The sequence below is a fragment of the Suricata suricatta genome, chromosome 11 (assembly GCF_006229205.1).
Source record: "Suricata suricatta isolate VVHF042 chromosome 11, meerkat_22Aug2017_6uvM2_HiC, whole genome shotgun sequence".
In the NCBI taxonomy this organism is placed as follows: domain Eukaryota; kingdom Metazoa; phylum Chordata; class Mammalia; order Carnivora; family Herpestidae; genus Suricata; species Suricata suricatta.
Window position 1 is genome coordinate 54931599 of NC_043710.1, and position 15748 is coordinate 54947346.

At 55.4% G+C, this 15748-nt stretch overlaps 1 protein-coding gene across 1 annotated transcript in view; it reads left to right on the forward strand.

Annotated features, from left to right (window-relative positions):
* The window catches only part of ARHGEF17 (Rho guanine nucleotide exchange factor 17), a 57103-nt gene that overhangs the window by 345 nt on the left and 41010 nt on the right, over positions 1–15748 (forward strand). Inside the window, 1 exon segment of the mRNA XM_029957721.1 lies at positions 1–3025. This exon segment is cut by the window's left edge and continues 98 nt beyond it. Within this exon segment, the coding sequence (XP_029813581.1) occupies positions 1–3025 (3025 nt within the window).

Below are 15748 nucleotides of genomic sequence, written 5' to 3' on the forward strand. Positions count from 1 at the left end.
GCCCCCGGCCGCCCCCGCGCAGCCGCGCCCGCTCCGCAGCCTCTCGCCGTCGGTGCGCCAGCTCTCCCGGCGCTTCGACGCGCCGCGACTGGACGACGACCATTCAGGAGCCCGAGACGGGGGCGTCTCCCCCGGGGCCGCGGAAGAAACGGTGGAGGGTGCCGCGCGCGGGGCCTGGCCCAGCGTCACTGAGATGCGCAAGCTCTTCGGTGGCCCTAGCTCCAGGCGGCCCAGTGCCGATTCTGAGGCCTCGGGAACGCCCAGCCCCGACGGTGCAGTGTGGGAGCCTCCGGCGCGGGAGTCCCGGCAGCCACCGACGCCACCTCCTCGGACGTGCTTCCCCCTGGCTGGCCTGCGTTCCGCGCGGCCGCTGCCCGGCTCGGGGACCGAAGGGAGGAGGCGGCGGCAACAGCAGCAGCAGCAGCAGCAACAGGAGCGGGCGCAGCGTCCGGCGGATGGTTTACATTCTTGGCATAGCTTCTCCCAACCGCAGGCCGGGGCCCGGGCCTCCTGCTCCTGCTCCACCTCCATCGCCTCCTCCTATCCTGTCAGCCGCAGCCGGGCTGCCAGCTCCAGCGAGGAGGAAGAGGAGGTCCCGCCGCCGCCGCCCGGGGCGCAGAGCCCGGCCTACCTCGGAGGCCACTCCTCGGACAGTGAGGAGGACCAAGACGGTGAGGGTGGCCACCGCCGGGAAGGAAGGCCGGTACCCAGGCCTGGAAGCTCCCTCTTGGATAAGGACTGTAGGTCAGACAGTTATGGGTTAAATCTTGGCAGCATGGACTCAGCAGGAGGAGCCAGGAGTCCTGAGACCCCCAAATCTCCAAGAGCCCCTAGTGAAGAAGGACCCCGGGAGTGGGGTATTGGTTCGCCTCCCTGTGTACCAGGTCCTCAGGAGGGACTCCGGCCCATGTCTGACACGGTGGGGGGAGCTTTCCGCGTGGCCAAGGTGAGCTTTCCCGCATACCTATCCAGCCCAGCAGGCTCCCGTGGTAGCAGCCGTTATTCCAGCACCGAGACCCTCAAGGATGAGGACCCTTGGGCTAGTCGGGGTTCTGGGGGCTGGGGCATGTATCGCTCGCCTAGCTTTGGAGCTGGAGAAGGGCTTCTCCTAAGGCCCCAGTCTCGAACCCGCACCAAGGGACCTGTGGGCACCACGAGGGCACTGAGAGATGGAGGACTGGAGTTGGACAAGAGTCGGCAGCGGAAGTCCCTGTCGAATCCAGATATCGCCTCGGAGACCCTGACGCTGCTTAGTTTCCTTCGCTCAGACCTTTCAGAGCTGAGGGTCCGAAAACCCGGTGGGCACCCCAGTGATCTTGGGAGCAACCCCTTAGATGACAGAGACTCACCAGCAGCAGGTGGCCCTGGCAGACAACTTGGGCCCATGCCCGCCCCAGCCCCAGCGTCACCTGGCACCCGTCCCACACTTAAAGACTTGACGGCCACTCTGCGGAGGGCAAAGTCTTTTACCTGCTCTGAGAAGCCTGTGGCCCACCGCCTATCCCGCACCAGTGCCCTGAAGTCCAGCTCCTCTGAGCTCCTGCTGGCAGGCCCAAGTGCCGAGGAGGACCCACTGCCCCTGGTTGTCCAGGATCAGTATGTGCAAGAGGCCCGTCAGGTTTTTGAGAAGATCCAGCGAATGGGTGCCCAGCAGGATGATGGAAGTGATATCCCTTCTGGAAGCCCTGACTGGGCAGGAGATATGGCCCAAGGGCAGCGGTCCCAGGAGGAGCTCTCTGGCCCTGAGTCTAACCTGACAGATGAGGGCATTGGGCCGGACCCTGAACCTCCTGTTTCAGCTTTTTGCAGCCTGGGTAACACAGGGGTGTGGCGACCCCTTTCCTCCTCCTCCACCCAGACCAACCACCATGGCTCTGGGGCTGAAGATAGTCTGGGAGGGTGGGCCTTGGTGTCCCCTGATACCCCACCCACACCAGGTGCTCTCCGTCGGAGACGCAAAATCCCACCTTCAGGCCCTGGTGGGACTGAACTGAGCAATGGGGAGGCAGGTGAGGCCTACAGGTCTCTAAGCGACCCAATTCCACAGCGCCACCGGGCTACCACCTCCGAGGAGCCCTCTGGCTACTCCGTGGATAGCAACCTTTTGGGCTCACTGAGCCCCAAGACAGGACTTCCAGCAACCCCAGCTGTGGATGAGGGTTTGACCAGTGGCCACAGTGACTGGTCTTTGGGCAGTGAAGAGAGCAAGGGTTACCAGGAAGTAATTCAGAGTATTGTTCAGGGGCCTGGTGCCTTGGGGTGTGTGGCAGATGACAGGGTTGCTGGCAAAGCCCCCAAGAAGAAATCTCTGAGTGACCCCAGCCGCCGTGGGGATCTGGCTGGGCCTGGCTTTGAGGGCCCTGGAGGGGAGCCCATCCGAGAAGTTGAACCCGTGCTGCCTCCATCCAGCAGTGAGCCCATTCTTGCAGAGCGGCAGGCAGCACCAGAAGAGCCCAGTCCTGCCAGGGGCCGGACGCAGTCTGAGAGGGCCCTACCGAAGACCCCACCTGCCTCCTCTACCACCCACCGTGACTTCCACCTTGACCCTAAACTGGCTGATGTTCTGTCTCCACGGCTCATCCGACGTGGTTCCAAGAAGCGCCCAGCCCGGAGCAGTCATCAAGAACTACGGAGAGAGGAAGGCAGTGAGGACCAGACTAGCAGCCTGTCTCGGGCCCGACTGTCCTCCAAACACGTTCGCCACGCCAGTGTGCCCGCCACCTTCACACCTATTGTGGTGCCTGAGCCACCGACTTCCGTTGGCCCCCCTGTGGCTGTGCCGGAGCCCATGGGCTTGCCTGCCAGAGCCCACTCCACACTGCAGGCACCATCACTCGACGATGTCACTAAGCAGTATATGCTGGCCCTCCACCCTGGTGAGGTTTCTGCCCCGGTGCTGGTGCCGGTGGATATGCCCTGCTTGACTCCTGTTGCACCGCCCTCTGCTGAGGCCAAACCCCCTGAGGCAGCCAGGGCTCCAGATGAGCCCACCCCAGCCAGCAAGTGCTGCAGCAAGCCACAGGTGGTGAGTCCTTTGTGGGGGGGCTCTTGGGGTGGGGCCAAAGAAGGGCTGTAGGCACTGACATGGGAGCCTTTTGAGTGTTCTCTTTGGGTAGGTGCCCAGGTCCAAGGGTGCTTCTCTGGTCCCAGAAATGCCCAGGTAGTTTTAAGAATGTTAATGACACAGGGCTCCTGTCTACTCAGGCCCCAAAGGCCTCAAAAAGTTCTTGTCTGCTTCAAGGTCTTCTGGGTAATAATTACAAAGGGTTTTAGAGATTCCTATCTGATTCTTTTTTATAAATACCCAGGGAGGTATGAAGGTCTTTCCCAAGGCTTGCTGTCCTATCGGCTAAGCCCCTTGTTGGATGTTAGGGTTTGGGGCTCATAGCTGACATAGGTTTGTACTTCCTCATGTGGTTTTCCTGTGGCAGATCAAAATGTGGGTTTGTTCCTGGGCCTGGGAGAATTGGAGAGGTATGGGCATTACTTTATGGAGGAACAAAGAAGATTCCATAAAGTACATTGGTGGTCCTGGCCTGACTCAACTTCTCCATCTGTAAAATCAGGGATTGTGGACAAGGTGCTACTTGTCTCCATCCAGCTGGTGCTGCATAAATTTGAGAGTTCATAGTTTCTTTGGAGTTGAGGCACTCTTGGTGCCTGAGGTCTGCCAGAACCTTTTCTGATGAGAGTGGGGTCTTGTAAGGGAGGGCAGAGACAGAGGAAAGATTGCCAAAGTCAGCAGGCAGGGGGCTTGAGAGAGTTCGGGAGTGGTTTTGGCCCCCACATGCAGGGCTGCGTCTCTGGGTCAGGGTGGGGACACTGGTCCCCCATCCTGCCAGCTCTCATCTCTCCCACCCCACCCCCTACCTGGTGACTCTGAAATGCTTCCCCCTTCTTCCGCCAGACCCCAAGCCCTGAGGACTCAATCCTTTTGAGGCCTCTACTTCTGCCTTCAGATGTCCCTAGAGTTTTGGCTCTGAGTTCAGATAGGTTCTAGGTGTCATGATGCCCTGGCATCTGACTTGGAAGCTAGATTCTAGGTGTTGGGCTCTGGGCCTAGTGTGGGGATGGCTCAGGGTTATTTCAGCCGTGGCCTGCACTCCCACTGTGTTGTGGGCCTGTATGAAGAGCCTGGAAACCCTAAACCCTGGACTAATTTGGTCACTCCCAGTTCCCAGCACTCTCACGGCCCCTCTGAACTCTTTCTTTGTTTCTCTTTCCTTGTCTCTGTTTCCCCCTGGTCCTGGCTCTGGTGTCTCTCAAAGAGACCACAGAGAGAGCCAGCAGGGAGGGAGTGGGGAGAGGGGAGCCTGGTAGGACTGCTCTGATGCCCTTAATTCCAGAACCAGTTGTCTTTGGAACATAGGGGTGGGGGAAGGCATGAGCAAGGGCAGCTCCTGCCTGAGGCCCCTTCCCCAGCTGCCTTTCCCACATAATTATCTCCTCTGGGAGCCTTGAAGGCTAAATTAGAGAAGACAGGAATGAACCAAGGGACTCAGGGAAACTGTTGGAGGTGAGGGTGGGGGTGCTCCTAAGAAGTAGCATTAAGACCCAGAGAGGAGAGGAGTTTTTGCAGAATTGGTGGCTTTTGGTCTGCCTTCCTTCATATTGTTTGCCTGTCCCACCCGACTTCAGCAGAAGCTTAGCCCCCTCCACCACCATTTCTGCCCTTAACACAGGCTTCTCCCTGTCCTTAGTAGAGCCTATCTTGGGCCTCCAAACCTTAGCCTACTCTTGTCCTCCCACCTTTCTAGACCCAACTTGATGTCCCCTCTTGCCTTGTAGAGGAGAGAATAAGTGAGTCTGTCTTTGGAAGAGCAGAGTTTGAGCCTAGGCTCCAGATCCCGTGTGGCCTAGATCAGTCACATCCCTGTTCTATACCTCACTTTCCCCTTCTGTAAAATGGGGGTAATAGTTTCTGCTTGGGGCTCTTATGTGGTGAGTGGTGGTGTACAGTGAATGGGTGATATATGGTGAGTGGGTGGTGTGATCACTTCCTCCCTGGGGGCAGGAGAGAGGGGAAAAAACAGGCTCCACTGTCCTTATCTCTTCTCAGTGACCAGCCTGGGCCCCTCTTCCCTGCCCCTTACTGGTTTTTGAGCACAGGGCTGGGCACTCTGAGCCTCAGTATAACCTGGTACACTTGAAGTGACTCAAAAGAGATTCACCATCCCCTAATTCCCCAATGTCCTCATAAAGCCTAGAGGTTCTCCTATCTGCTAGCCTCAATCCCCTCTGCTATCCCCTTCCTTCTGCCTCCAGGAAGATGGGGAGCAGCTGTTCACCTCCTCCTACTGGCCTCCATGGAGGAGACAATGTTCCCTTGTTTTGGGCCCTGGACTCCAGTCACGCTCCCTGGGCCGTGGGTGGGGATAGTGTGGTGTGAGCTCCAGAATAAGAAGGGAAGAGAAGAGGCTTTCACACTTTGCTGATGAGGCAGAAACCAGGCTGAACCCAGCCAGGGGCTAACTGGAGAGGCCCTGGGGGGCATAGGTGGCCTCTGACCCAACTCAGGCTTTGGGGAGTCCCTCAACTCAGGTCTCTCCCAGCCCAGAGTCTGTATTTACCTTCTGCATGGTGTATCCCTACTGGGAGCAGGTGGCCTGGGTACCAGGCCTGGCTTGGACTCGGACTTACTCTGAGACCTGGACAGTCATCTTGGGCCTCGATTTTCCCATCTGTACAGTGGGATGTTAGACTATGTGGTCTTTGAAGCTCTGTAGGGAGGACAGCCTGCAGAGGGGTCAGGGGAAACAGGAAGTGTTGGAATGTTGCTGAAAGAGAAAGGCAGCTCTGTGCAACAGCTGTGAGAGCCTAAGAGCACAGGGAATGAGGAATAACTTGTGGTCATTTTGTTCTCTGAACACCTGCTTGTGTATCTGCTGGGAGCATGCAGAGCTTTTGGAGCCTCCATGCCCTGTCCCTGCCACACCCCTTGTCATTTCCACTCAGACCCACAATGGCCTGGATGATCAGACTCTACACTCCAGCGCTTGCCCTACCCTGGCCTTCAAGTACTGAGTCTTGTAGCCCAACCTCTGCCCTCAGGTACTAATACCTTGACACATTTGACAGATGTGACAACTATAGCCCAGAAACAGGAAATAACTTGTGTCTCAGAATCCTGGATGGATTGACTCACAGAATTTTAGTGTACTAGAATAGCAGTAACAGTGGCTAACGTTTATTAAGTGCTTACTATATGCCAGATACTCGGAATGTTTCATTCTTCAGATGTGGAAGCTGTGAGAATCTTCTAGCGCTGGATTCTTTGAATTGCAGACTGTTACATTCCCACCAAGTCCTAGAATGTTCGTATGTTAGAGGTGAAGGAGCCAAAGGGATCCCTGTTTCTTGGTGGGACTGGCCTGCCATCTGAGTAAGGGGTGTACAGTCAGGGGGCACCTGGGGGGTGTCACCTGCATACCCCTAATGGCCTGAACACCTTCCTGGTGGTTATTTAATTCACTGAGACCTGGAGGTGGAGTGGAAAGAACTTTGAGACTCCGAAAGGAGAATGCTGGGTCTAAGGTCATACAGCAAGGCATGGCACAGCTGGGCCCAAGCACCAAACCCCTGCCCCAGCAGACATGCCTCCCCGTCCCCCCCCACCGCACAGCCTGCCCCAGCAGACATGCCTCCCTGTCCCCCCCACCGCACAGCCTTCCTGGCTGCAGCTCTTCATCACCTTCATTCTCTCTGTGTCCCCTTGGCAGGGAACCATGAGGGTGGGGGCTCACTCTTTTCCCTCCTTGAGTCTTTGCTATGATTTTTCCATGGAAACTGGTTCTAGGAAAGGAGGCAATTAGGACATTTGGAGTTCTGAGCGATACCAAATATCTATAATTAAATGTCTTGTCACCCAGAGGAGGGTAGGTTGGGGAGGACAGGCAAAGGGCAGTCCCTTTCTTCTGTTTATTCCTTGCCCCCCTCCCAGCCCCCCTCTGACTCCTTCCTAAGGGCCCTGGACTTTTGGAGGGAGTACAGTCCAGGAGTGGGTCCCCCACCAAGCATGGAAGAGCTGGGGGATGGACCAGGGTTGAGGTTCACATTTTTCAGCCCCATATTTCCGGGACCAGCTGGGTTTGGGAGGCTCTGTCCCCAGCACCCTCCCAGTGTAGGGACTTGCCCCTCCTGCTTTATTCCTTTCCATCTGTGATCTCAGGCTGCCCTGCAGTGGGGTGGAAGCATCCACAGGCCTGGGGATCCAGACACTCAGACAGTTCAGAATCTAGAAGCAGACTTAGGGACTGAAGGATGTTGAAGAACTGGCCTGGGGGCTGCAGGGGAGACTTCTTAGAGGAGGCTTTGCCTGAAGCCTGGTCTTAAAAACTGGAAGAATCTACGTAGCCAGAGGAGAGGGAGGGGTTCTGGGACGAGGGCACAGTGATGAGCAAAGGCTAGGAGGTAGGAAAGACATGACAGGCTCTGTGTGGTAGGAGTTTCTATTGGGGACTTGGGTGACCCTTGATAGAGCAAGGCATTCATCCATTTAAGAAATACTTACTGAGCTAGACATAGCAGGCACCCTGAAAAGCCCTGGAGATACAGTAGCAAACAAAACAAAGACCTGGCCTCATGGAGCTTCCAGACTAGTGAGGAGACCTGTCTATAAATGGATACATTGTGTGTCAGAAAGAAATACCGGCCAGGGAGCAAAAGAAAGCAGATTAAAGGAGCAGAGAATGACAGGGAGAGGGTACTATTTTTTAAAAATTATTTTTAATGTTTATTTTTGAGAAAGAGACAGAGTGCTAGCAGGGGAGGGGTAGAAGAGAGGGAGACACAGAATCTGAAGCAGGCTCCAGGTTCTGAACGGTCAGCATAGAGCCCGAACATGGGGCTTGAACTCACAAACCATGATATCATGGCCTGAGCCGAAGTCCGGCGCCCAACCAATTGAGCCACCCAGGCGCCACGAGAGGGTACAAGAAGTCTGGGAAAGCCTCTCTCAGGAAGTGAGATTTGAGCACAGGCCTGGAGGAAGTGAGAGAGCAAACCAGCTAGCCGTCTCAGGGAAAGAACTTTCTAGGCAGGGAAGAAATAGCAAATGCAAAAGCCCTGAGATAGAAGCGTGTTTGAGAAACTATCCAGAGGACTGTGTGGATGGAGCAAAGTAGGAGATGAGGTCAGAGAGGTCAGGGAGGGTAGAAGTGGGTCAGGGCTGAGGGAGATTCCATGGGCCAGTAAGAGGACTTCAGCATTTACTTGAAGTGAGACAAGGCAGGCACTTTGGGAAGGTTGTGAGTAGAGCAGTGACCTGCTCCGACTTAGGCTTTCACAGGTCTGCTCTGGCTGCTCTGTCGGGGTAGCTTGCAGGGGCCCACTGTGGAAGCAGGGAGGCCAGTAAGGCCACTGGAACACCTGGATAAGAGCTGATGGTGGCTTAGGCTGGGACAGAGGTGGTGGGGTAGTGGGTTTCTGCTGCAGCCCAAAGGGGTTCATGAGGGGCTGGATCCCAGCGTTCAAAGTGAACACAGAGCTACTGGGGCTCCCATTGCTGGGCAGTGTGTGAGGGGTTGATTAGGGTGGGGAGGGGGGAAGCTGATAAAGCCCCCAGGGTGTACTGGGGCTGTAGGCTGCACTGACTGCCCCCTGCAGACCTACATTGGCTTAGCTTAAAAAGTAGGAGCTCACCACAGGGCCCTAGTGAGGATAGCCACAGTGCTGTATCCCACTGGTGTCTCCTCTACAGCCACATGACACCCATCAGCTCCAGCTTGCATTTTCCTGATACGGGGAGCTCATGCCACCCGCTCTGGTCCTCTAGCTAGGTGAGCATTGCCATGGTCCCAATATACGGATGAAGAAGCAGACCCAGAGTAGATAGAAGTTTGCCTAAATGCCCTATGGCTGAAGTATGGGATTTGGCCCCAGGTGTCCGACTCCCAGGCCATACGTTGGCCCCACAGAGTTCCCACTGAGCAGAGCTGGCTGGAATGGCTGTGTTAGGGTGGGGGAAGGGGGAGCCCACGTTTCCCAGAAAGGCTTGAAGCCCTGGCGTACTTATTGGGAAATGCGCCCAGGCAGCCTGGCGCCTTGCTGGCAGGCCCTAAAACAGGGGCTCTGGGTCTCCTGGGAAGCAGGAGTCTATTGGAGCCAATGTCCCTGCCATGGGAGTTGATCCCCTCCCCCCACTTCCACCCTAAGCCTCTGGGGCATTCCAGGGGTGGACTGAGTCAGAGGAAAACTGCCAGGCTGCCGGGCCCTGGGCAGTGAGTGAACCCCAGCCCACGACATGCCAGGGCTTGGAGCCCCAGCCAGGGTATCTGAGCTCCCAGAGGGGCATCCATGACCTCCTCCTCCAGCAGCTGTGGGAGGTCACCAGGGATGACTTGGTATAGCACAGGGAGGTCTACAGTAGGGGTCAGGAGATGGGTTCCAGTCTTAGCCTTTCCATTTTCCTGTGTGTGGCTTTAAATAAGTCCCTTCCCCCCAGAGCCACAAGTTTCTCCTTGCTCTTGGGCACAAGGATAAAACCTCCCCACAGGACTATTGGGAGAGGCAATAGCTTTCCCCAGTAGATCCCAATTTGTAGCCTGAAGTGCTGGCACTTCAGCCATTAGGCCATTGAGGAGACTGAGGCTGAGTGGGGCTAGGCCACATCAGGTCTGGCCCCTGAGGCCTTTCCCTTGCCACCAGCTGCTGTTCTAGGCTCTGCAACACACACAGATGAGGCCTCTCCCCACACTTGTGGCAAGCTGGGGGCTTGGTCTGGGGTGATGCTCCCGCTGCCAGAATTTGTCCAGGACATGGGGCCGCCCCTGGGTTCTGAGACTCTCCCTAGGCAGGGAGAGAGTGAGGGGGGAGTCTATACAGGCACCTGAGGTCAGAGGGACATGAGCTGATTCCAATCTAGGCTGTCAGACCGGTGGTGTGTTGGTTTCCTATTGCTGCTGTGGCAAATGACTACACATTTAGTGCGGAGAACGATACAGATATTATCTTATAGTTCCGGAGGTCAGAAGAAATGGGTTTCACTGGGCTGAAAATTAAGGTGTTAATAAGACTGTGTTTCTTCTAGAAGCTTTAGGGGGAAACCTGTTTCCTTGCCTTTTGCAGCTTATCATGTCTGCTGGCATTTCTTGTCTCGTGGCCCCTTCCTTCTTCTTCAAAGCCAGAAGCATCACACCTTCAAACCTTTCTCTCACTCTGTACCTCCTGCTTTGCTCTCATAAGGACACTGGTGATTACTTTGGGCCCACTCACATCATCCAGGATAATTTCCTCAACTCAAAATCTTTAATCACGTCTGCAAAGTCCCTTTTGCCATGCATGGGAGGTATTCACAAGTTCCAAGGATTAGAACATGGACATCTTTTGGAGTCGTTATTCTGCCCAACTGGGCAGAGGGGCCAGGCTGTCGACTCCTGAGACCAAGTCTCTGGTAGGTTCCCAGCTTGAGGCAGAGGCTGTGAACACAGGCCCACTACATTTATCCTGCATTCATTTCTTCCCATGTTCATTTGTCATTCATTCATTCTGCAGTCAATTGTGGAGCCCTTTAATGGGCACTAGGGACACACAGGGAAAGCTGGGACTTCATCCCTGCTTACAACACGGGTGCTCATCCCCTGAGGTGGGTGGGGGCGAGAGGATGGCTGAGCACTGTTCTGGTGGGAGAGGGATGAAAGTGGGTCCCTCATGGATGGGCTTGGTTTCTAGGGGTTGCTGGCCCTGAGCTTACTGACTAAAAATTGGGATGAAGCAGCTTCCAAGAAGGGCAGTTGGCGGAGGAGTTTAGAGGCCAGGCAAAGAGGGAAGTTGAGGGTCTAGGAAGGGAGTGGGAATCACATCCCTGTCAGGCTGCCCTAAGTGGGCCTCGGATGAGGAAGAGTTTCCTCACCTTGTGAGCCAGGAACTCCTCTGTTGGTCCAGAAGACCTGTCAGGTTCCTTCATGCCCTGAGAGACCCAGGTGCTTCCCAGGAGGTGGCATGTGGAGGGTAAGGAGCACTGCCCAGATCCTTTCATCCCCCAGGCTGGCTTTGGGACCCAGGGTGAGCATTTACAGACTCCTCTGCGTTGCTCCCTCACTCCACTAAGGATTATTGTTGAGATTAAATGAAATCATGCCAAGAGGGCTTGGCACATAGGAAGCACTCAAGAAGTGTTAGTTTCTTCCCTCATGACCGAGAGGCCCAGATGTTAGGATTCTAAGATTCTAATAGACCTTGACTCCAGGATGCTCAGCCTTTCGTTCCAGCTGTGAAGCAGAGGACAGAGCTCTGGAAAGGAGAGCAGGTAGGGTCCTGACTGGGTAGGGTCAGTGGCCCAGGAGCTGGAGCCTTGGGAGGGAGGAGGTGGACAGATAGGAGGGGCTGGGCATTTGGCTGGAGTCCAGCACCCACTGTCCTTGCTCCTCTCTCCAGCTCCCCCTCTTCTTTGGTACAACCAGCCCCAACCTGGGAGCCTTAACAGCCAGAGCCTTATCTAGTCAGAGCCCCAGACACATTTGAACCTGCCTCTGAAGCAGGGTTCACAGCCCTTCCAAGCCAGGGGGTCTGAGGGGCTGTGTGCTGGTGGGCTCTGGGGTCAGACTCATAAGGGTTGACATGTCAGAGCTGACTCTAACTGGGTGAAAACTAACAAGGCATTGCGTCTCGGCTCTAAGCCTCAGTTTCCTGCCCTGTCAGTCCAGGACCCTAGGTTTAGAAGCTCTCTGAACTATGGCCAATTTAAGAGCATGTGCTTTTGAGATTGCCAGTTCAGAGTGTAGAATCTTGTAGTTTCAGGATGAAGGATTCTGTTTTTTTCCAGGAGTCCATACCTTAGCTTGATTTTGTTTGTACATTTGAAATAGTTACTTCTTGGTTCTGAGATTCTGGGGCCAAGGAGAGGCGGGGCAGGTCCTGGGCCAGTAGGGGGACTGTGTTGGAGGGGGCCAGACTGAGGGAGCAAGCACCAGGTTGGTGTCTGTTTCCTGTTTATTGGTTCCCAAGGGGTGAGCAGGCCCTGCCCCAGAGCAGCATGGAGCAGGAGGGAGGGAGGCGGGTGTGGAGGGAGCAGGGGTTCCTGGCTGGCAGCCAGCCTCACAGTCTGGCCTCCTGGGACTGCTGAGACCCCTCCCCCTGAGCCCCCTTGAACAAACATCCAGTCCTTTCCCAGGACAGGGCACTGGAGGTCAAGGAGCAGATGTGGAAGGGAAGGGGTAGTAGGACAGGAAGGGACCCCTTCCCCCCCTCAAAAATCCTACTGACTCCATCTTTCTTGGCTGCCTGTGTCACTGAACTCTCCCTCCTGATTCCTCACTGTTTCCCTCTGGCTCTCCCTGTCTCCCTGGTATGGGGCATGGCAGTGAGATGTCCAGCTTCTGGGCAGGCTAAGAGGCAGGAAGAGGGAGAAAAGGGACAGGACCCTCAATGCAAGGAGGTCTGCCTGGAAGGATCTTTAGAAACCAGCCATGTCTTCTAACCGTTCCTTACCCTAGCATTATTCAGAGGTGAGGGGAAACTGAGGCCCTGCAAGGGGAAGGATCTTGCCCAAGGTTGAGCCTTAGTGGACCAGGGCCAGCAATCTGCCCTGTGCATCTCACTTCTGTTCCAGCCCCACACTTGGATTGCCAGGTATAAGGGGACACTGGGAATTCTTGAGGGGGAGGGTGGCATGGCTCACTTGGCATTTTAGGGAGTTGGACTGAACAAGGCAGGAAAAAGAACCCTCGATATGTGTCTGCAGAGAGGTCTCTGACCAGAGCACACAGGAAGAGGCTGTGTTGCAAGAGCAAGATTGAAGGCCTTCAGTGCCAAGTTAAATGACCTGGGCTTTGTCCTGTGGACAGCAGGGAGCCATGGAAGCTTAGGAGCTAAGAAGGAGCAGTGCCAGATAGACACATTAAAAAAACATCCACTGCTATGGACTGGAGAAAGCAGATGGTGGGAAACCCAAGCTAAGGGGTATAGGTGATGTAGGGATGGAGAGAAAAGGATGACTAAGGAGATAATTTGAAGGTAAAATCTGACAATTTAAATTTAGGCTTGGGGTGCCAAAGTGGCTCAGTCAGTTAAGTGTCTGACTTTGGCTCAGGTCATGATCTCATGGTGGTTCATGAGTTCGGGCCCCGGGTCAAGCTCTGTGCTGATAGCTCAGGGCCTGGAGCCTTCTTCGGATTCTGTCTCCCTCTCTCTCTGCCCCTCCCCCACTCGTGCTCTGTCTCTCTCTTTCTCTCAAAAATAAATAAAACATTAAAACAAATAAATTTAGGCTCAGGCGCCCTATCAGAAACTGGGGTGGGGGGCGAGGGAATGGGATCCACTTCCCTTATTTGAGTTAGAGAATGTGGCAGTGGAACAGAATTCAGGGTCATCTGAGTCATCCCCCTGCCTCAGGGCAGACCATTCCTCTGCATTTCTAGAAGGGTAAGGGGGCTCTGAGACAGCTCAAGTCTCTGCCTCTCTGCCCCATATGCTTCCTGTCTAACTTTAGTCCCTCCTGCTACGGCAGAAGTGCCTGCTTCTCAGTGGGGTCGCCAGAAAACAGCAGAGCATCAGGCTACACCCCAAACCCCCCTCCTTCTGGGAGTGGCCAGTTAGGGAGCATGGGGGGATGGGGGGATAGGGAGAAAGGGCAGGCCTGTGCTGCCTTGCTAGCTGTGACCCAAGACCAGTCACTCAGCCTCAGTCTCCCCATCTGTGAAGTGGGAACTTAGATGTGGTGGAGTCCAGGAAAGTTCTGGACTGTGCAGGCTTTCAGAGCTGGGGATAGAGTGACTAGTGGGTGGACAGGCAGGCCATCTTGCTAGCAGTGCTCACAGTGGGGCCTATAGTCAGAGACAAGATATCCTTGTAATATGTTTACCGGACTCCAAGACAAGTGCTGTTCTGTGGCCCTGCAGTCCCGGGAGGCCTTCATGGAGGAAAGTAGGGCAGGCTGTAGGGAGAGGAGTAACTCAGATTTGGGGCCTGATCTGAGCCTCAATTTCCTCACCAGAGGCCTAAGTAAGTGCTCTTCTAGCTCCTTGCTGTGCTGGGTTCTCTTTTCTCCTCCTTCTGGACCAAGTGCTGTCAGGCTTCTCCCCAAGGCCAGCGGGGGCGTTGCCTGGGGCGGGTGAGGAATTTCCGAGGGAACAGCTAAATTCAGCCCCGCACTAAAAATAGTCCTGGGCCTGGCCCCAAGGCTAAAGGAGGAGAGGGAGGGAGGTAGAGGAGGAGGGCGGGTCTGGCTCTTATCCTGCCTGCCCCACCTCTTCACCTGGACCTAGGGCCTGGGCTGGGGAGGGCCTCCTCCCTGGTCCACTTCTTACATCAGGCCTTTCCCTCACCGGGGCTCTGGGCTTTCTTCTTTCCTCCCTCCTCTGCCCTTCTCCCTGCCTTCCTCCCCCAGCCTCGCCCCTTCTGGCTGTGTCTTTTCTCTGTATCTCCCTGCCTCTGACAGAGCCAGACAGAGGCCCCTGGCCAGGACCAGGCCTTCAGAAGAAGGCCTTGTATAGGGAGGTGTCCTCTTGGCATCCCAGCCTAAGTGTCAAGAACCACCCCCTATTCCAGTCACAGATATTGCAACCCCTTCCTTCAGAGGTGGAAGAGGGGGAGGACAAAAGACCTCAAAGGTTCTGGTGGGTAGAGATGTGGGTGGAGCCTCTGGTTCATCCTGTAACCCAGAGTGCATGGCTCTGGTCAGGTGGCTCCACCCTTGCCAAGCCCTCCTGTTCCTGGAACACGGAGGCCTGAAAACACATTTATTAAATAAATAACATGGGGAGATCGGGGAAGGCAGGAGGAGGAGAGCTGGGCCCTGCCCTTGGGGAGTTCCCGGGCTACTCTGAGCTCTTCCCACCACCTAGATCCAGCCCCAGGGATCACAGGCCTGAGCATCCAGGCAGGCAAAAGTTGGCAGCTAGGCAAAGGGTGCAGTCCTAAGCCAGTACCAATTTGGGGGAATGGGTGAGAACTAGACACTGAGACCCAGCAAAGGTAAGGTTCTGAGTTGAGGTCACAGAGCTCAGAAGGAGATATATGGTGGTATTGGAGTCTAGCCTGGTCTCACTCCAATGCTGCAGGAGTGAATTTTGTCTAATTTAGCAGGGAGATCAAGGAAGAAGTGGATGGAAAGTCTTAGGAGGTCTAGCCCACAGCATTTGACTGACTATGGCACAACTCATGGGTGAGGAGTCACACGTAGTGGTAGCAAAGCTTGTCAAGCTCTTCTTGTGTGCCCCATGCTGGTCTGAGCACTTTCTGTGCATTCACTCATTCAATCTCACAACTACCTGTGGGAGGTGCTATCATCCCTGTTTCTAGATGAGCCTGAGGCAAAGCATGATAAAGTAGTTTGCCTCAGTTAGGAAAGCTAACTAAGTGGGGAATTGGAGTTGAAACCCAGACAGTCAGGTTCCAGGATCTGTGAACTTCTCCCAGGCTCCTGGCTGTCAGGACTGCCTGGGTGGAAAGTGGTGCCATCACCAAGGTGGCTATGTGGGTGGAGAGAGTGGATTCTGCTTTGGATATAGGAAACCCACTGGATTTGCAGCACATAGTCCTACCCCCAGGAACTAGCACATGGTGGTTGCTCACTAAATACTAGCTGAATGGCTCACTTGCATGTGAGGGGCCCTTGGGGTGCAAGAGGAGGTGATGGGCAGGCAGAGGGAATGAGTATTTCCTCCCACTACCGGCCCAGGGACCTTTCTCTTGGTACTGGAGTGCAGCCGAGGTGGGTGTTGGGCTCCCTGCTTGTAGAGAAAGCTCGGGGTTGGAAGGGCGCTGAGATGAGCCACAGGCAGGGGAAGGAGGGGTGGGTAGGGGCAGGCCA